General features: G+C 54.4%; 1 protein-coding gene across 2 annotated transcripts; it reads left to right on the top strand.

The window, feature by feature from the left end:
- The first annotated feature begins 47 nt into the window (after nt 1-47).
- Nucleotides 48-14,254, top strand: RPS6KA4 (ribosomal protein S6 kinase A4). Of its 2 annotated transcripts, none has more exons than XM_033205756.1 (17): nt 48-1,369; nt 1,457-1,528; nt 2,242-2,460; nt 2,556-2,671; nt 3,219-3,326; nt 3,550-3,630; nt 3,722-3,825; nt 3,931-4,081; nt 7,400-7,564; nt 10,240-10,368; nt 10,560-10,693; nt 10,795-10,888; nt 11,511-11,684; nt 11,764-11,958; nt 12,286-12,445; nt 12,621-12,784; nt 13,322-14,254. In XM_033205756.1, the coding sequence occupies exons 1-17, from the start codon at nt 1,315-1,317 to the stop codon at nt 13,517-13,519; spliced, it is 2,319 nt and encodes a 772-aa protein (XP_033061647.1). In that variant the 5' UTR covers nt 48-1,314; the 3' UTR covers nt 13,520-14,254. The 2 variants fall into 2 exon arrangements, with proteins under 2 accessions (XP_033061647.1, XP_033061648.1); XM_033205757.1 differs by having other exon boundaries at nt 53-1,369; nt 1,457-1,482; nt 13,322-14,242.
- Nucleotides 14,255-20,069: the final 5,815 nt, after the last annotated feature.

Raw genomic sequence — 20,069 nt, 5'->3', positions numbered from 1 at the left:
CACTTAATGCCAGGGGCTGCCACAAGAGGTGGGAGGGACGCTGGCTCTCTGACCAGGGCCTCTAGCATGATGCCTGAGAAGGGGGGCAATTAGGCTAGGGTGCAGGATGTGAGTCAGGGTACCTGGGGCCGCCCAGGGGAGGGTGGGGCTGCCCAGGGCTGAGATGAGGCAGCCTAAACTTGGGGGATGCAGAGCTGGGAGGGGCGGCTCGTCCAGCCTCCCAGATGTGAGCTGCAGCAGCCTGAGTCCCTCCTCCTCTCAGCCAGGGCTTCACAGGACACGGCGTGGGGTGGACATTCTGGCCTCTCCAGCTGGCAGAGGAGCAGAGAGCCCCTCCCCACTGGTCTCAGGGCCTGGGGCCTCATGGTTGTCCCACTTTGCTAGGTGGCCCCATTGGTGGTCAGGAAGGGGAAGGCAAGAAGAAGAAGAGGGAGCAGAGGCTCAGGAGGACCAGTCAGCAGGGGCCCTGGGCCTCATGGGGAGAGGGGGCAACCCCGTGTGGCACTGACATCTCTTCTTGAGGCCTACTCAGGGCTCTAAGCTGGGTACTGCATCAGGTTAGGAGACAACAGGGGCAGCACACATGAGGTGCGCATGGCACCTGGTGGGCTCTGCATGGTGGCTGGGGGCTGATGTGCTTCTGCAGGTCCCCTCTACAGAGAGCTGGTCAGAAAACTGGCCACCCTTCCTTGCCATGCAGTCCCAGGCTTGGCTCCAGCCCCCTCTTGGTGATGAGGCTCCTCTTTGCAAAGGCCAGTCCGCTGGGGAGTGGGACCCTGGTGGCCACCCCCAGGAAGGTGGAGTAGGGCAGGCCCCACTGCCTGAGAGCTGAGTGACTTCCAGGATCCAGACCCCTTCTCAGCCTGCGCAGCACCAGGTACCTCGCCCCCCATCTTGGGGCACAGACTCCTGGTGTCCTCCAGCCACTGGCTGCAGCCGGCATTCCCAGGCAGACCCCTGTCTTGGGGGCAAATGCCCCAGAGGCTCCAGGTTACCCACGGGCTCAGGGATGGCTCCCACGGGGTGTTTCCAGGTCCCCGGAGAGTCGAGTAAGGTCCCGGAGCGCACGGCCCTAAGGCCTGGCCGAGGGGCTCGGGAGACAGGGCGTCCCCAGCCGGCCGCCCACCGGCAGCCCGGCGCTGTCACGTTCCAGCCGCCTGACTCAGGCCGCACAGGGCGGGGAGCCGGGAGGCGGTGCCGGCGCCCGCCTCGGCCCCGGAGGCGGCACCAGGAAGCGCCCGCCCCGGCCGGAGCCGCCATGTAACCGGCGCCGCCCGGAGCCCGAGCCGCGCGGGCCCCAGCGACCCGCCCGCCATGGGGGACGAAGACGAGGATGAGAGCTGCGCCGTGGAGCTGCGGATCACAGAAGGTGGGTGTGGGGCCTGACTGCGGCTGCCCTGGGCGGGCCGGGACGGGTCATGGACCGGCTGGGTTCATTCACCCCCTGTGCCCACAGCCAACCTGACCGGGCACGAGGAGAAGGTGAGCGTGGAGAACTTCGAGCTGCTCAAGGTGCTGGGCACGGGAGGTGAGGACCCCCATCCACCGGGCTGGCGTCCCAGGCGCGGTGCCCCTGACCTCCTGCCTGCTCACTCCTGGGCCTGGGCCAGGCCAATGAGCAGGCCCCCCACCCTTTCCCGGCACAGCCTGCCTTGCCTGCCCCGCCCTGCCTTGCCAGGGTTTGCATGCCCACTTCCAGGACACTCCACGTTGACATCACTCCTCCCTCCACGGTCCTGTGCGTGCATGCCCCCCTGGATTTGCCAACACCTTGGGGAGGGGGACTTGCACCCCTCTCAAGTTATTTGCATAGCTCCTCCCTTTCTTTCAATATGGGATCCCCCTCCCACATTTTGCAAACGCCCCAGCGCTGGTTTGCGCATCTCTTCCCCAGCCAGGTGCACACCTCTGCCTCCCTTCCTTGCACTGGCATCTTTTCACATCCATCTGATCTCTCGCAGATTTGCACATGCCCCGCCCCCACGCCTCGAAGCAGGCCCCCTGGAGTTGCATGCTCTCCAGCCTGGTTTGCACATCCTTTCCCTGGTTTTGCTGGGCACCCTCCTGGGGTGTGCACACCCTTTCCTTAGAAGGCTCTGCCAGCTTTTTGCACACCTGCCTCTTGCCCCAGCTCCTTCGCCTAATTTGCACACCCTCCTGGGTTGGCATCGCCCCCACCCCCCAAGCCTGCACCAATCTCCCGCTCACAGCCTACCCTCCACCCACTCGCTGCTCCCACAGCCTACGGCAAGGTGTTCCTGGTGCGGAAGGCGGGCGGGCACGACGCGGGGAAGCTGTACGCCATGAAGGTGCTGCGCAAGGCGGCGCTGGTGCAGCGCGCCAAGACGCAGGAGCATACGCGCACCGAGCGCTCCGTGCTGGAGCTGGTGCGCCAGGCGCCCTTCCTGGTCACGCTGCACTACGCTTTCCAGACGGATGCCAAGCTGCACCTCATCCTGGGTGAGCGCACGCCACATCCCAACGGGGGTGGTGTGGCTGGGGGCAGGCGAGGCCACCTGATGGGGCTGCTTCCTAACTTCCGCTGCACCTCCTAGACTATGTGAGCGGAGGGGAGATGTTCACCCACCTCTACCAGCGCCAGTACTTCAAGGAAGCTGAGGTGCGCGTGTATGGGGGTGAGATCGTGCTGGCCCTGGAACACCTGCACAAGGTGGGTGAAGACCTGGTCACAGGCTGTTGCCATGGGAACTGGGTCTGGGCCTTTGAAGGAATCTGCAGGCAGGGCAGCCTCAGGCTTCCCCCTGGGCTTCCTAGGGGGCCAGTGGCGAGCTGGGTGGGAACTGGAGCTACTTCCCCAGGACCCCTTACAAGAAGCCTCATCGCTGCCTGATGGGGTCCCCTCCCCTGGCACCTCCTCGAAGGGGCTTTCCTTTTTCAGGGAACTCAGGGCTGCATTCACAGAACTTCCTCAAATGGAAACCTCACGGCCTGGCTGCAAAGGCCTCCTTGAAATGGGGCTCTTCACGCAGACTTTCCTCTCTCTGGGACCTCGGGGCCTGTCCCACGGGGCCCTCCTTCTTTGCTTTATATCTTAAATGGCCTTTTTTATTCAGTGGCTCTGCCCTGAAGACCCCCCTCTACAGGCAGATGACCTTCTCTGGGGTGGGGGGTCTCCTTATCCTGAGCAGGGCCAGGAGCTGCAGGAGCTGGGGAGGGTTTGGGGGAGGAGGCCTCAGCACCCCTCTTGCTCCTACCAGCTCGGCATCATTTACCGAGACCTGAAACTGGAGAATGTGCTGCTGGACTCCGAGGGCCACATTGTCCTCACGGACTTCGGGCTGAGCAAGGAGTTCCTGACGGAGGAGGTGAGTGGAGGTTGTCTCTGCTTGCAGTGCCCATTCGATCCTCCTTCCTGCCTTTTCCTGCTCTGGGCCTGCATTCTGGGGCTGCAGAAGTGAATAGCTCCAAGAAGTTTCCACAGCTCAACTCTCCAACCTCACAAGTTGAGCGAGTCTTACTCTGGGCCTTGTGGGGCGCTGGAGCACAGGAGAGGCTTGGCCATCTAAACAGGACCTCTTGCCCTCCCAGAAAGAGCGGACCTTCTCCTTCTGTGGCACCATTGAGTACATGGCCCCGGAAATCATCCGTAGCAAGACGGGGCATGGCAAGGTGGGTTGGCAGGGAAGTGGGGCTGGGGGAGGTGGAAAGAGGGGGTGTGAGGCAGGGGAGACGCAGGCTCTCACCCTGGCTCCACCCACAGGCTGTGGACTGGTGGAGCCTGGGCATCTTGCTCTTCGAGCTGCTGACCGGGGCCTCGCCCTTCACCCTGGAGGGTGAGAGGAACACACAGGCTGAGGTGTCTCGGTGAGTAGAGCTGGACGTGGAGGGCAGCCAGGGGGCTGCAGGGCCTGCCTGGGCAGCACTGTGGGGGGGGGCTTGCTGCCCCTGACGCCCCCCCAATCCTCCCAGACGGATCCTGAAGTGCTCCCCTCCCTTCCCCCCTCGGATCGGGCCCGTGGCACAGGACCTGCTGCAGCGGCTGCTTTGCAAGGATCCCAAGAAGCGATTGGGCGCGGGGCCTCAGGGGGCACAGGAAGTCCGGAACCACCCCTTCTTCCAGGTGAGGCTCCTGACTCAGGGCCCCACGCCCCCTGGTGCATACCCAGGTGGGGCTGCTGTTCCAGGTTGAGGTTGTGCCTGGCCAGTTTCACTTTATTTGGAAATCCCCCCAGAGAAAGAAAGCAAGTGTGTTTAAGCTAGGTTTCTCTTCACATCCCTCCCCACTGAAACTTGGCAGATGCATTCCTGAAAGAAAGGATTCTAGGTTCATTGGCTGTTGGGACTCTCAGGGATTTGAGAATGGATTGGTTGGTCCTTTCATTGGACAGACCCAGAGAAGGCAGGTGACCTGCCCCAGATGGCACAGTAAATGGTGCCGAGCTGGGAACAGACCTTGGCTCTAGATAGATCTCCTGCTGGCCCAGATCAGTACTAAAACCCACACTTATGGCTTTTAGCACCCACCCAGGCATTTTGTTCTTTATCCCTGTCCCTGTGCAGTCTGTGTGCCTGTCATTCAGATGGATGGTTGGTCAGCACACATAGGTGTTTGCTCACTTGTTAGGAGCACACACGTTAGAGTACAGTGCAGAGTGAATCTGGCCGTGTGAGAATGCTCTGACTCAGGGGCTGGGCCTGGCCAGCGTCATCGCCCAACAGGACTTTGTAACAGTGAACACCTACTGTGTGTAGGCCCTTTACAGACATGAACACATTTCACCCTCACAACTACCTGATTCTTATTTTTTAGATGGAGTTTCACTTTGTCTCCGGGGCTGGAGTGCAGTGGTGCGATCTTGGCTTACTGCAACCTCCACTTCACGAGTTCAAGCGATCCTGCTGCCTCAGCCTCCCAAGTAGTTGGGATTACAGGCACATGTCACCACGAATGGCTAATTTTTATATTTTTAGTAGAGACGGGGTTTCACCATGTTGGCCAGGCTGGTCTCGAACTCCTGACCTCAAGTGATCCACCTGCCTCAGCCTCCCAAAGTGCTGGGATTACAGGTGTGAGCCACAGTGCCCTGCTTTGGGGACAAGGGATAACCACCTGGATTCTTGTCCCCATCTTTACAGATGAGGAAGCTGAGGCTCCAAACAATTAAGTACTTTGTCCAGGAAGTGATGGAGCTCAGATTCAGCCCAAGGCTGGGTGGCTTGAATGCCTGTCCTTCATGGTCTTCTGCTTAAGTGTAGGCATCAGATTTGCCACTCGTCTGACATCTAAACAAAAGCACCCATTTCTGGGCACTTATTGTGGGCCAGGTACTGTGTTACTCATACTTTGAGTGCCGTCTCTTTGAACCTTCTAAGCCTTGGGAGGGCCTGCCTGAGATGATTTCTTAGATAGGAATCTATGTCTTTGAGGTGAAGATGTCCCTTTGCACAGGGTGGGGAGTTGGGGGTGGGGAAAGCATCTGAGCAGTGTTGGTTTCTTTCAGTGAATTCCTCAAGCCTACCCTTCGCCTATGCTGGGTGCTGCGCCAGATGCTGGAGTGGGTTGACCAGTAATACAGGAGAGGCCCCAAGGTCTTCAAGGCCTGATGTGTGGCAGGGGTGTTTCCCTCTTTCTGCCTTTCCTTTTTCTTTTCTTTTTTGGAGACAGAGTCTCACTCTATCGCCGAGAGTGCAGTGGCATGATCTCGGCTTACTGCAACCTCTGCCTCCCTGGTTCAAGTGATTCTCCTGCCTCAGCCTCCCGAGTAGCTGGGATTACAGATGCACACTATCGTGGCCAGCTAATTTTTGTATTTTTAGTAGAGTTAGGGATTCACCACGTTGGCCAGGTTGGTTTCAAACTCCTGGCCTCATGATCTGCCCACCTTGGTCTCCCAAAGTGCTGGGATTACAGACGTGAGCCACCGCACCTGACCTCCTTCTGCCTTTTCTTGGACAGCTTCTTTGGTGATAGCAATGCTCAGATCCTTGGTGGTAGAACTGGGGCCTTCCAACTTGAGTCAGTCACCTTGGCTACAGTGACAAAAAGTCCACCTCAAAATGGTGATATCCGTTGGAATCAAGTTTGGTGCTAGCAACAGAGATCAGAATGAACAGAGTGACCTAAGAGGTTTACTTATAACTAAACCTTTTATTATACTTACTTATAAATAAATGGCTTACTTATTTTTCTTCTCACATAAAAGAAGCCCAGATTAGCAGACCAGGGCTGCTGTGGTGTCTTCACAGTGCCACATTGTCTTTGGGAATCCAAACTCTTCTTTTTCTTTAAAAAAAATTTTTTTTTTTTTTTTTTTTTTAAATTCTTAGCAAGTAGCTTCTATCCCTGGGGTTGCTTCATGGTCCAACATGGTTGCTGGAGCTCTTGCCATCTAAGCTGTCTCCCAGGTAGGGAGCAGGAGGAAGGAGAAGGGGCAAAACGGGCACTTGCCAACTAGCAACCTCCCTCTTGAGGATCTTTCCCTGGAATCCTATGTAATAATTTTTGCTGATAAGTTTTGGTCACCCCTAACTGCAAGCAAATTTGTAAAATATTCTTTTAATTGTGTATATTGGTTCCTGGAATAAAACTGGGGCTATGGTACTAAGGAAGATAGGGAGAATGGATATTGAGCAGGCAATCCACAGGTTCTGCCACCTTAGCTTAAACATAAAAGGGCATGTTTTGGCTCCCATAAGTGAAAAGGCCAAGGGAAAGTGATCTGACTTAAGCATGTCCAGGTGCTGAAACTATGGCCCTTGGTTCTGCTTTTCTGCATGGGGACTTCATCTAACCCTGACAGGGTCCCCAGCAGTTCCAGACCACATCGTTTTAGATTTAAGTGCAGTAGGAGAAAGAGATTTGTTTGTTTTTTCACGCCAACTCTCTTTTTTTTTGAAACGGGGTTTTCAGTCTTGTCACCCAGGCTGGAGTGCAGTGGCGCTATCTTGGCTCACTGCAACCTCTGCTTCCTGAGTTCAAGTGATTCTCCTGCCTCAGCCTCCCAAGTAGCTGGGATTACAGGTGTGCACCATCATGCCCAGTAATTTTTTTTTTTTTTTTTTGTATTTTTAGTAGAGATGGGGTTTCACCATGTTAACCAGGCTGGTCTTGGACTCCTGACCTCAGGTGATCCAGCCTCCTCGGCCTCCCAAAATCCTAGGATTATAGGCATGAGCCACCACGCCCAACCTTTTCACACCAATTCTATTAAAAGTTCCAGAACTGACTAAGTGTGGTAGAATGGTGGTTCTCTAAGGGGAACAGGGATTGTATTACCAGAGGGAGAAAGAAGCCAGGGAGGGAGGAGGAATAGCTGCCCACCCTAAATGCCAGATGGGCCCTTGCCTCATGGAGGAACTGCCCAGTGAGGGTGGGCTGAGTGAAGGGAGTTTCTCGTTCCTGACCTTTGACACCTAATCTCTGATTCCCTTCCCTCAGGGCCTAGATTGGGCTGCTCTGGCTGCCAGGAAGATTCCAGCCCCATTCCGGCCCCAAATCCGCTCAGAGCTGGATGTGGGCAACTTTGCAGAGGAATTCACTCGGCTGGAGCCTGTCTACTCACCCCCTGGCAGCCCCCCACCTGGGGACCCCCGCATCTTTCAGGTGAGGATAAACTCATGGAACCCAGATGCAGGAGAGATGAGATGTCGCTGTCTGCCTCAGCCCTGGCTGACCCGAGGACACTGCCTAGGCCTTGTGTCCTGATTGGGACTCAACATCTCCCCTAGATGTCTCCACGTAAAGGGGACCTAGGGTTGTCAGTCACAGAGACCACCAGGGCAGGATGTGTGTTTGATAGTTCGTGATTTATCTTTAAACCTTCTGTTAATTTCCCTTCTATTCCATCAGCTCTTTATTGTTATGTAAAAATATTGTTTAAATTTATTCACTTGCAGCTGGGTGAGGTGGCTCACACCTGTAATCCCAGCACTTTGAGAGGCTGACGTGGGCAGATCACCTCAGGTCAGGAGTTCAAGACCAGCCTGGCCAACATGGTGAAACCCCATCTCTACTAAAAATACAAAAATTAGCTGGATGTGGTGGTGGGTGCATGTAATCCCAGCTACTCGGGAGGCTGAGGTGACAGAATCGCTTGAACCTGGGAGGCGGAGGTTGCAGTGAGCCGAGATCGCACCATTGCATTCCAGGCTGGGTGACAGAGTAAAACTCTGTCTCAAAAAAAACAAAACAAAGAAAAAAGAGATCTTCACCTGCTTATGTGGACACCTAGGAGGAGACACATGTTGATATTGTGGCTTTGCATGCCCTTGGCATAGCATGGTACACTCCTGGAGGGACAGGTCCCCTCCACTGATTTATTTTTTATTTTTTTGAGACGGAGTCTCAGTCTGTCGCCAGGCTAGAGTGCAGTGGCTCGATCTCAGCTCACTGCAATCTCCGCCTCCTGGCTTCAAGCAATTCTCCTGCCTCAGCCTCCTGAGTAGTTGGGACTACAGGCGCGTGCCACCACGCCCAGCTAATTTTTGTATTTTTAGTAGAGACAGGGTTTCACCATGTTGGCCTGGATGGTCTTGATCTTTTGACCTTGTGGTCTGCCCGCCTCAGCCTCCCAAAGTGCTGGGATTAGAGGCGTGAACCACCATGCCCAGCCCCCTCCACTGAATTTTAGAAGCTTACACCTTTTGGACAAGTCCAAACTCCCTTTGCTTGGCATTGAGGCCCTTCATGATGTGGTCCTTGCTTAGAACCTTAGCCTCAGTTCTCATCATTTTCCTACTTGATGCTCTGGAGGGCATGATCAAACTGCTCAGAGGTTCCAGAATACACCTCTGTGCCTTTGCACATGCTATTCTTGCTACCTGGAGTACATTCCCTACAGTAGTCTATCTGGCAAGCTTCTAATCTCTTTTAGGCCTCTTTGTCTGCTCACCTGGCCCAGGGGGTCAGTCACCCTTTCTGTGTGCTGCAGTCCTCTGTGGACAGCACCTCCTTCTGTGCAGTTTATCATGTTGCCATAATGATCATATCATTATCACTAAATAAACCAGTATGGTTTGTTTAATAGACAGACCAAGTATGGCTGGATAAGTCCCTTCTCTGAAGCTCTTAAAATTGACAACTCTGTGCTTGAATGTCCACATTCCATTCCATTGTCTCACAGCCCTCATGAGAAAGTTCTTTCTTGTGAATTGGTAGGTACTTTCATTCATTCATTTAATGATTCAAAAATGTGTAGTGAGTGCCTAAAATATTCCACGTATGGATCTGGGTACTACATTTTTAGGAGAAAATGACACATAGTTTATTTTTAAAATTATTTTTAAAATTAATTAATTAATTAATTTTTTTAGAGACAGGATCTTGTTCTGTCGCCCCGGCTGGAGTGCAGTTGGGCAATCATGGCTCACTGCAATTTTGAACTCCTGGACTTGAGTGATCCTCCCAGCTCAGCCTGCCCAATAGCTAGGCCTATAGGCAAGTGCCACCACACCCAGATAATTATTATTATCATTTTTTTTGAGACGGAGTTTCACTCTTGTTGCCCAGGCTAGAGTGCAATGGCATGATATTGACTTACCGCAACCTCTGCCTCCCGGGTTCAAGCGATTCTACGTGCCTCAGCCTCCTGAGTGGCTGAGATTACAGGCATGTGCCACCACGCCTGGCTAATTTTTGTATTATTAGTAGAGGTGGGGTTTCTCCATGTTGGTCAGGCTGGTCTCAAACTCCTGACCTCAGGTGATCTACCTGCCTCAGCCTCCCAAAGTGCTGGGATTACAGGCATGAGCCACTGCGCCCAGCCACAACACACAATTAAAATGACCCTTGAAAGCTTCTTAAATTGCCAGGACATGGATCTTTAGGAAAAGCAAAGAATTAACTCTGGTTTCTTTTTGCATTTCTTCAGTAGCTCCCCTTGCAGAAGAAGCCAAAGTCTGGCTTGAAAGGGAGGAATAAAGGTTGTTTTTCTCAGCAGATAGAGTTGGATTGTCATAGGCTAAGCGTCAATTCAGGCCACACTTTGAATACATTCAATGGTCCTTTCAGGACCTTCAGCCCTTGGCACCTGGGGAGGAATAGGTGGTCACTCTGATGAGAAAGTTGGGGTCACAGGCTGGTGGGTACAGATATGGCTCCAACTGATTATCAAACCAGATGGAATAAAATGTGTCCACATATCCTATGTGTACCAGGATGCAACTGGAACACCCGCCACTGTCCCCTTGTCCAGGGTCTTGCCTCTGCCTGGTTCCCCACCAGTCTCCTCACCTGCACCCCCAACCCCCATGCCCATCCCCCTGACTCCCGCCCTGCAGGGATACTCCTTTGTGGCACCCTCCATCCTCTTCGACCACAACAATGCCGTGATGACCGATGTGCTGGAAGCGCCTGGTGCTGGAGACCCGCCAGGTCGGGCAGCGGTGGCCAGGAGCGCTATGATGCAGGTGGGCTGGGCTGGGCTGGGGGGAAATTGGTTTTAGGAGGGGCCTAGGCCGGGGGGACTCTAGGCCTAGATCCAACTGGTGCCCGCAGCGTGAACTCGGTGAGGTCCCAAGCCTCTGCGACATGGGGCGTGGCGCAGCCGCGGGGCTACCAGGTGGGACCTCTGACACGCCCCCTTCGCCTTCGCCTCCAGGACTCGCCCTTCTTCCAGCAGTATGAGCTGGACCTGCGGGAGCCTGCGCTGGGCCAGGGCAGCTTCTCTGTGTGTCGCCGCTGCCGCCAGCGCCAGAGCGGCCAGGAGTTCGCAGTCAAGATCCTCAGTCGCAGGTGGGAGGGCCCAGGCGTGGGTAGGGGTGGGGTGGCAGAGCGCCGTCCCGGGGGCGGGGCCGAAGCACAGCGACCGTAACTCCTTCTGCTGCATCCCCCAGGCTGGAGGCGAACACGCAGCGCGAAGTGGCTGCCCTGCGCCTGTGCCAGTCACATCCCAACGTGGTGAATCTGCACGAGGTGCATCACGACCAGGTGATGGCTTCCGGCTGGGGGAGGGCGGAGAGAAAAGGGGCAGACGGCGGGGCTTGGGGGCACTATGGGCGGGATCTAGGGGCAAATTGGGAGGGGCCTAGCGTTTGATTCGGGGCCGAAGGGACCAGGGAGGCGCAAGAAGTGGAATTTGAGGGGAGTAGGGCCTAAGGACAGGAAGGCGGAGCTGAGGATGGGGAAAAGGGACCTTGGCTGGGCGCGATGGCTCACGCCTGTGATCCCAGCACTTTGGGAGGCGGACGTGGGCGGATCACTTGAGGTCAGGAGTTCGAGACCAGCCTGGGAACACCGCGAAAAATACAAAAATTAGCCGGACGCGGTGGCATGCGCCTGTAATCCCAGCTACTTAGGAGGCTGAGGCACGAGAATCGCTTGAACCCGGGAGGCAGAGGTTACAGTGAGCCGAGATCGTGCCACTGCACTCCAGCCTGGGCGACAAAGCGAGACTGTCTCCAAAAAAAAAAAAAAAAGAAAGGAAAAGGATTTTGAGGAGGGGGTGCTTGAACTTGGGCAGGGCCCGAGGGCCGGGGACGGGGCCTGGGTGATGGGAGGGGGCCCACCGTCGTGGGCAGGTAGTGACCGTGGCCCGCCACGCCGCCCGCAGCTGCACACGTACCTGGTTCTGGAGCTGCTGCGGGGTGGGGAGCTGCTGGAGCACATCCGCAAGAAGCGGCACTTCAGTGAGTCGGAAGCGAGCCAGATCCTGCGCAGCCTCGTGTCGGCCGTGAGCTTCATGCACGAGGAGGCGGGCGTGGTGCACCGCGACCTCAAGCCGGAGGTGGGCAAGCGGCCTCGGTGGCGGGGCGGGGCTGTGGCGTCCGGGGCTGCCTCTGACCACCACCCCGCCGCCCTCGCAGAACATCCTGTACGCCGACGACACGCCCGGGGCCCCGGTGAAGATCATCGACTTCGGGTTCGCGCGGCTGCGGCCGCAGAGTCCCGGGGTGCCCATGCAGACGCCCTGCTTCACGCTGCAGTACGCTGCCCCCGAGCTGCTGGCTCAGCAGGGCTACGACGAGTCCTGCGACCTGTGGAGCCTGGGCGTCATTCTGGTATGGGACGCGGTCCTCGAGGTGGGGTCAGGGTCGCTCTGTCGTCTTCCTGATGTGGAGCAGCATGAGGGAGGGGATAGGGGTCATCTTGGTGGGGGCGGCTGGGTTTCGTCTGAGGCTGGGATCGGGGTGGTTCAAATACAGAGGCGGAGTTGCTCTGGTGCTAGAGTCGGAACATCCGGGTATTGGGGGTTAGAAGTCAAGGTTCACCACCCGTGGGTCTCAGGAGTGCTCCTAATGGGGAGGGTGAGTGGTTCTGTAGGAGCTGAGGGGTCAGCCTCGGCCCCGCAGCCTGGGCCGGTCTCACCTTCCCTTCACCCCTCCTAGTACATGATGCTGTCGGGGCAGGTCCCCTTCCAGGGGGCCTCTGGCCAGGGCGGGCAGAGCCAAGCGGCCGAGATCATGTGCAAAATCCGCGAGGGGCGCTTCTCCCTTGACGGGGAGGCCTGGCAGGGCGTATCCGAGGAAGCCAAGGAGCTGGTCCGAGGTGCGGAGCTGGAGGTCACAGATCATGGTTGGGGAGGGGGACGCTGGACAGAGATGGTCACTGGGTCAGGTGTCCTGGTTGGGATGGGTAGGGGAGGAGAATGGAGCTGTTACCATCTCTTTGGGGCTCAGCCTCTACGCCAGGCTCCTCCCACACTTCCTTGCCCCGCCTCCAGGGCTCCTGACTGTGGACCCTGCCAAGCGGCTGAAGCTCGAGGGACTGCGGGACAGCTCGTGGCTGCAGGACGGCAGCGCGCGCTCCTCGCCCCCGCTCCGGACGCCCGACGTGCTAGAGTCCTCTGGGCCCGCAGTGCGCTCCGGTCTCAACGCCACCTTCATGGTAAGGGGCGGGGTCCGTTGAAGGGGTGGGCGGAGCCTCGAGAGGTGGGGTCTGGGGAGGCAGGGCCATCGGAGCCCAGAAAGGGGAGGTGCGGCTGGGCGCGGTGCCTCACGCGTGTAATCCCAACGCTTTGGGAGGCTGAGGCGGGCGGATCAGGAGGTCAGGAGTTCGAGACCCGCTTGAACAACATGGTGAAACCCCGTCTCTACTAAAAATACAAAAATTAGCCGGGCGTGGTGGCGCGCGCCTGTAATCCCAGCTACTCAGAGGCTGAGTCAGGAGAATCTCTTGAACCCAGGAGGTGGAGGTTGCAGTGAGCTGAGATTACACAACTGCACTCCAGCCTGGGCGCCAGAGCGAGACTCCGTCAGGTGAACCGAATCCGGCCTCTGGTCGGTCTGGAGGCCAAGGCCCTGTCGGCCTAGGCCTTGACTTAGGCGGCTGGAGGCAGGGTCTGGGAATGGGGGTCAAAGTCAGATCTGGAAGCCGGGGTCAGGTGGAGGTGGGGGCACGTGATCACCCCTTCCTTTCTACCAGGCGTTCAACCGGGGCAAGCGGGAGGGCTTCTTCCTGAAGAGCGTGGAGAACGCACCCCTGGCCAAGCGGCGGAAGCAGAAGCTGCGGAGTGCCACCGCCTCCCGCCGCGGCTCCCCCGCACCAGCCGCCCCGGGTCGAGCCCCCACCGCCGCCAAGGGGGCCCCTCGCCGAGCCAACGGCCCCCTGCCCCCCTCCTAATCCCCGCCACTGTGACCCTCTTCCCTCATAGGGGCTGTGACCTGGGAGCTCGGCTCACTCCCGGAGGCCTCTGCCAGCGGCCGACCTGATCCCCAAGGGACTGTCCTTCCCTCTCCTACCCCACCCCACTCCCAGACAGAGCAGAAGTATTTTTATAAGCAGAGAATTTTTTATGTCTTACCAGATAGAAATGCAGGGAAGGGGGGGCCTGCTGGGGAGTGGGGTTTGGGGGGCCCTATCCCACGACACTGCCTCTTCTGGGCAGAAGGCCCCTCCAGGGGGACTGCTCCAACAGGAAAGGGCCCCCCCCCCACTCCTAAGCACTGAGTTAGGAGTGCTAACTCCTAAACTGGGACCCCCTCCCCTGTTCTCCCCTGAGGCCCCGTTCCTGGGAGGGGCACCCCTCAACTGTCACTTTATGGACTGTCCGTGCAATTACGTCCACCAAAGACCTGTGTTGGGGGGACTGAAGGAGGGGCCCTGGGGGACCCCCTGAAGCATTTCTGCCTCATTTTATGTCACCTGCTTCTCCCCTGTTGGGGCTAAGGAAGGAGATAGGTGGCCCCCAAAAGAGGAGGCCCTTTTCTCACCCACCCCCTCCCCTTTGGCACAGCTACTCCTGGCTGGGGGTGGGGCCTTGGGGGTCTGGGCTGGGCATCCATGGTCACTGCCTCAGCCCATCCAGGCTGTGCCTTTGACTTTAAAATAAAAGTCCACCCAGTGCTGTGTGTGGCATCTGTGTGTTCTCGTTCATGTGGGTGTCTAGAGCAGAGATTCTGGGCAGACATGGAGTTTGGGACCTCAGTGGGGAGGGACAGGCAGACTCTTCTGGGCAAGAAGATATTCTTTGTTCCTTGACTTTTGCTATGAGCAGGAGGGCGCAACTCTCATCCTGGGTGTATGTCCGGACAGCTCTGCTGGGTATCATTTAGGATTCTCTTGGTCGTAAATACAGCTGCTGCTTGACTTAGGGTTGAACTACATCCCGATAAACCCAACTTAAATAGAAAATGCTGAAAGCCGAAAATACATTTAATGTCTGCAACACAGCAGACGGTGCCCGACTTGGGATCGTTTGATTTACTGGCTTTCAACTTTACCATGGTGCCAAAGCGATAGGCTTTCTACCATTTATGTAGAAAACATAAATGGTAAGGAGCTTCCTGACTTACGATGGGATTACCCATCGTAGGTTGAATAATTTGTGTCAAGCATAAGTCAGTCGGGGACTGTCTGTAAGACAAAACCCAACCCAAACTTGCTTAAGCAAAACACAGGGTTTTGAGGGGCTCTTGTAACAACGCAGCTTCTCGATAGCTTCAGGCAAGACCTAATCCAGACTGAAGCACATGATCGGGACTCAGCTGCCGAGTCTCAGTTTTTTATCGTTTTCTTGGTGGTGGTCCAGTCTGCAGGACTCTCCTTATGGACCCAAGACAGGGGCCAGGCACTCCAGGGGCTCCAGACAGAAATCTGGAGAAGGAAGCTGTTTCATGATTCCCAAGGGAAGTCCTGAGCTGTGCTCTGATTGGAGCCACTGAGGTCATGTGCCCACACTGAACCAATCACTGTGGCCAGGGAGGCAGTGTGCTGATTGGCTTAGATCTGGATCATGGCCTCACCTCTGGAGGCTCATTGGGTGAAGAGTAGGGGAGGGGTGGGCCCTGGAGGGAAGGCCCTTGAACCCGGCTGGGTGGTCAGTGAAGGTGGGAGTGAGCGAAGCAGCCCTACTCATTAGGGCCCTCACTGGAATCAGAGCTTGGTTCCCCTCAGGAAGTGTCTGAGATTCCTCCCTGTGTGATCCTTGCGGGGTGTGTGTGTGCGTGTGTGTAGCCATAGGGCGGTGTGGCCTGAGCACCTTTGCTGGCACCACAGGTCAGGGCCTTTTGTCCACACATGGGGATGTTCTGACAGCTCCCACCCCAGGGTCTGCCTGGACCCCACCCTGCCCCGCCTCCCCATCGTTTCTCTCCCTGTGACTACCCTGTGAGATCATCTCACGTGGACCTTCCCCTCCTGTCCCCGGGAGGCCTGGGGATCTGGCCTGGGACCCAGAGGTGCCCAGGAGAGGCGAACCAGGCAGGCCTTGTGGGCAGGTGGGGCCCCAGGGGAGTGGAAAGGGCGGGTATGTGGGCGCCAGCTGTGTCCCATCCTGGTGGTCTGAGAGAACAGAAAGGGGCCCAGGACAAGGACCTCGGGAGGACTGAAGAAATTCTGAGGCTCTAATTCTGACTCCTGTGTTACCAGCTGTGTGTGTGACTTTAGCAAGTCACTTAACACCCTCAGCCTTCCCTATTTGTTGAAAAGAGGAACTAGAGAATTAACAGATGTAAGAGTGTGGTCACTCAGTCACCAGGAATTTATTGAGATTTACTGATCTCTTCCAACGTGTAGGGACCCTTCTGAGCACTCTAGGTGGGAATCTCACTGAAGGAAATGAAAGCGTCCCATTTCATCAGATACAAGCACTGAGTATTACCATTTCAAAACCTTTGCTAATTGGGTAGATGCAAAATAGTCTCTCATCTTCAATTTCTTCATCTCTCATTCCATGTAACTCATAGTCACCCTATGAAAGAGGTATCCTTAGCCTCATTTCTTCCTATTAATTAATTAATTAAGCTTTTATTTAAAAAAGATTTTTTTTTTTGAGACGGAGTCTGGCTCTGTTGCCCAAGGCTAGAATGCAGGGGTGTGATCTCAGCTCACTGCAACCTCTGCCTCCTGGGTTCAAGTGATTCACCTGCCTCAGCCTCCCGAGTAGCTGGGATTACAGGCACTCACCACCACAACTGGCTAATTTTGTATTTTTAGTAGAGACGAGGTTTCACCATGTTGGGCAGGCTGGTCTCAAACTGCTGACCTCAGGTGATCCGCCCGCCTCGGCTCCCAAAATGATGGGATTACAGATGTGAGCCACCATGCTTTGCCTCATTTAGCTTTTAGAGATGGGGTCTTGCTCTGTTGCCCCGGCTGGAATGCAGTGGTGCCATCATAGCTCACTGCAGCCTCAAACTCTTGGGCTCAAGCGATCCTTCTGCTTCAGCCTCTGGAGTACTTAGCCTCATTTCAGGGGTGAAGAAACGGGTTCAGAGGATGCAGTAACCCAGAGAAGGGAGGATGCTGGGCTGGAAAGAGCAGGGACTTAGAGGAATGAGCCAGCCTTTATTTGAATCCTGCCTCTTCTCTGTGTGGTCAGGGAGCCTGCGGGTGGGAGATAGATGTGACTGAGCTGCAGGCTGGCCAGGGTGTAAACTGGCAGAGTGGAAGGGGACACGGTGGGCACAGGCAGGGAGGTAGGAAGGCCAGAGACCAGTGCTCAAGGTCTTAGGTCTGGCTCCCTGCTTCTGTACCTTGACTTTGGCTGCTGACCAGCCTTGCCTAACATAAAGGCTGGCTCTTCCAGGGGAGCCAGGAGAGCTCACCCTCCTGCACTGGGCTTATGTTTCACTGCACTCTACAAATGTCCTCAGTGAGCAGGCTTGGGCTTCCTGCTCTGATAAAATGTTGGTGCCCCCGAAAGGGTCCGACAGCCCTGTAAACCTCTCGCTCCCTCCAAATCACTGTTAACTTTTTTTTTTTTTTTGAGACGGAGTTTTGCTCTGGTTGCGCAGGCTGGAGTGCAATGGTGTGATCTAGGCTCACCACAACCTCCCCCTCCTGGGTTCAAGCATTTCTGCCTCAGCCTCCCAAGTAGCTGGGATTACAGGCATGCGCCACCATGCCTGGCTAATTTTGTATTTTTAGTAGAGATGGGGTTTCTCTATGTTGGTCAGCCTGGTCTCAAACTCCTGACCTTAGGTGATCCTCCCCCCTTGGCCTCCCAAAGTGCTGGGATTACAGTCATGAGACACCGCTCCTGGCCTGCTGTTAACTATTAATAACTACTGCTAGAACTAAAGTTCTGGCCAGGCACAGTGGCTCATGCCTGTAATCCCAGCACTTTAGGAGGCCGAGGTGGGAGGATCACCTGAGGTCAGGAGTTCGAGACCAGCCTGGCCAACATGGTGAAAGCCTGTCGCTACTAAAAATAAAAAAATTAGCCAGGCATGGTGGCGCATGCATGTAATCCCAGCTACTAGGGAGGCTGAGGATCTCAAAGTTCTAGAGTCACTGTTTGACTCTAAGCAAGTTACTTCTCCCTAAACTACTTTGGGGGTGTAAACAAAAATATTCCATATGAATGTAGAGATTGCAAACTGGCCTGTGCCTGGCCTATAGAAACTCATTTTTGGAGTCAGCACTTTTTTAAATTTTTGAGACAGTGTTTTACTATGTTGTCCACGCTTGAATGTAGTGGTGCAATCTTGGCTCACTACAGCTTCAATCTTCTGGGCCCAAGTGATCCTCCAACCTGAGCCACCCAAGTAGCTGGGATTACAGGCATGCGCCACCATGCCTGGCTAATTTTGTATTTTTGTAGAGATGGGGTTTCACCAAGTTGTCCAGGCTGGTCTTGAACTCCTGAGCTCAAGTGATCTGCTTCCCAAAATGTTGGGACTACAGGCATTAGCCACCGCGCCTGGCCTAAAATGAGGAAAAGCATATGGAATCCTAGATGTTAGGCTTCTACTGGTGAGCTGGAAGGGCTGGCCTGGGGCAGTCTTCCTGCGTGGTCTAGTCAGCTGGAGGAGAATCACGCTACCACCGCAGACAGGGCCTCTACTTTCCAGGTTGCTGCAGTCCCCACCACTCCCTATGATTACACCAGCTCTGTCCCGCATTCATCTCTCTGGCCCATCTAGGCATTTGAGTTTGTGACTTTGATATAAACAGTCTCCTTCCATGGTCACTGCTGCACAAAAACGGGCTTTGTGAAATTTCAAAGATGCCCCTTAAATCTTTTATTTTTGGCCAGGCATAGTGGCTCGTGCCTGTAATTCCAGCACTTTGGGAGGCAGAGGCGGGCGGATCACTTGAGGTCAGGAGTTCAAGATCAGCCCAGTCATGGCAAAACCCTGTCTCTACCTAAAAATACAAAAATTAGCTGGGTGTGGTGGCACCGGCCTGTAATTCCGTCTACTCAGGAGGCTGAGGGAGGGGAATCACTTGAACCCGGGAGGCGGAGGTTGCAGTGAGCAGAGATGGTGCCACTGCACTCCAGCCTGGGTGACAGAGTGAGACTCCATCTCAAAAAAAAAAAAAAATCTTTTATTTTGCTTTAAAATTTAAATTTAGTTTGTATTTGTATTTGTGAAAAGATGACAAATTTGGCTGAGTGTGGAGGTTCACTCCTATAATCCCAGCACTGTGGGAGGCCAAGGAGGGAGAATCCCTTGAGCCCAGGAGTTCCAGACCAGCCTGGACACCATAGTGAGATGAGAGCTTGCCTCAAAAAAAAAAAAAAAAAAAATATATATATATATGTATATATAATATATACATATTCATAGGATTCAAAATTCAAAGGATCCACAAAAGTACATAGTGAAAAATGTTCTTCCACATGCTGACCTCAGCCACGAACCTTCTGTTGTTGCCAGAGGGAGCTATGTGTTATTGTGTAGTTTTCCAGGAATATTTATGTGTAGTCGAACAAATATATAATAATTTGTATGTGTAAGTAACAATTCATATAAATTAAATGTTAATTTTAGAAAAAATCAGTAAATACAAAGGAGATTTCAAAAAATCACTCATGGCATTACTCTCCATAGATAATCTGTGTTAGTTAATATTTTGATGCATCATTTATTATTATTATTATTTTTTTGAGATGGAGTCTTGCTGTGTCACCCAGGCTGGAGTACAGTGGCAGAATCTCAGCTCACTGCAACCTCCCACTCGCAGGTTTGAGTGATTCTCCTGCCTCAGCTTCCCAGGTAGCTGGGATTACAGGTGTGCAATGTACCACCAGGCTAATTTTTGTATTATTAGTAGAGACGGGGTTTCACCACGTTGGCCAGCCTGGTCTGGAACTCCTGATCTCAGGTGATCCACCCACGTTGGTCTCCCAAAATGCCACTTACAAGCGTGAGCCACTTCACCTGGTCTGATACATTCATTTCTAAGTTTTTCTTTCCTTTTTTTTCTTTTTGAGGCAGGGTCTCACTCTGTCACCCAGACAGTAGTGCAGTGACGTGATCATAGTTCATTGCAGCTTCAACCCCCTGGGCTGAAGCAATTCTCCCACCTTATTTTTCGATTTTTTTGTTTGTTTGTTTTTTTGTAGAGATGGGATCTCACTATGTTGTCCAGGCTGGTCTCGAACTCCTGGACTCAAGTGATCCTCCCACCTCGGACTCCCAGAGTGTTGGGATTACAGGTGTAAGCCACCATGCCTGGCCTAGAATTTTCTTTATTGATACAGATTTTTAGTTGAAACGGCATCAAAATGTAAATAGGTTATTATAGCCTGTCTAAAGTAAAAAATAGATTGTGAATATCTTTCTATGTCAATAACTATATTTTACAATTATTCTTTGTAGCTGTAGAGTGCTTCATTGTATGGGTATGCTATGATTTATTTAGATTATTTCTATTTTTGGCTATAGCTCCTTGCTATTTTAAACAGTGCTTCAGTGAACATCCTTGTACCTCCGTCTTTGCT

The sequence above is a fragment of the Trachypithecus francoisi genome, unplaced genomic scaffold (genome assembly GCF_009764315.1).
Source record: "Trachypithecus francoisi isolate TF-2019V2 unplaced genomic scaffold, Tfra_2.0 Lachesis_group8, whole genome shotgun sequence".
NCBI classification, from domain to species: domain Eukaryota; kingdom Metazoa; phylum Chordata; class Mammalia; order Primates; family Cercopithecidae; genus Trachypithecus; species Trachypithecus francoisi.
The sequence above is the reverse complement of the archived record's forward strand: the minus strand, read 5'-3'. Positions and strand labels throughout refer to the sequence as shown.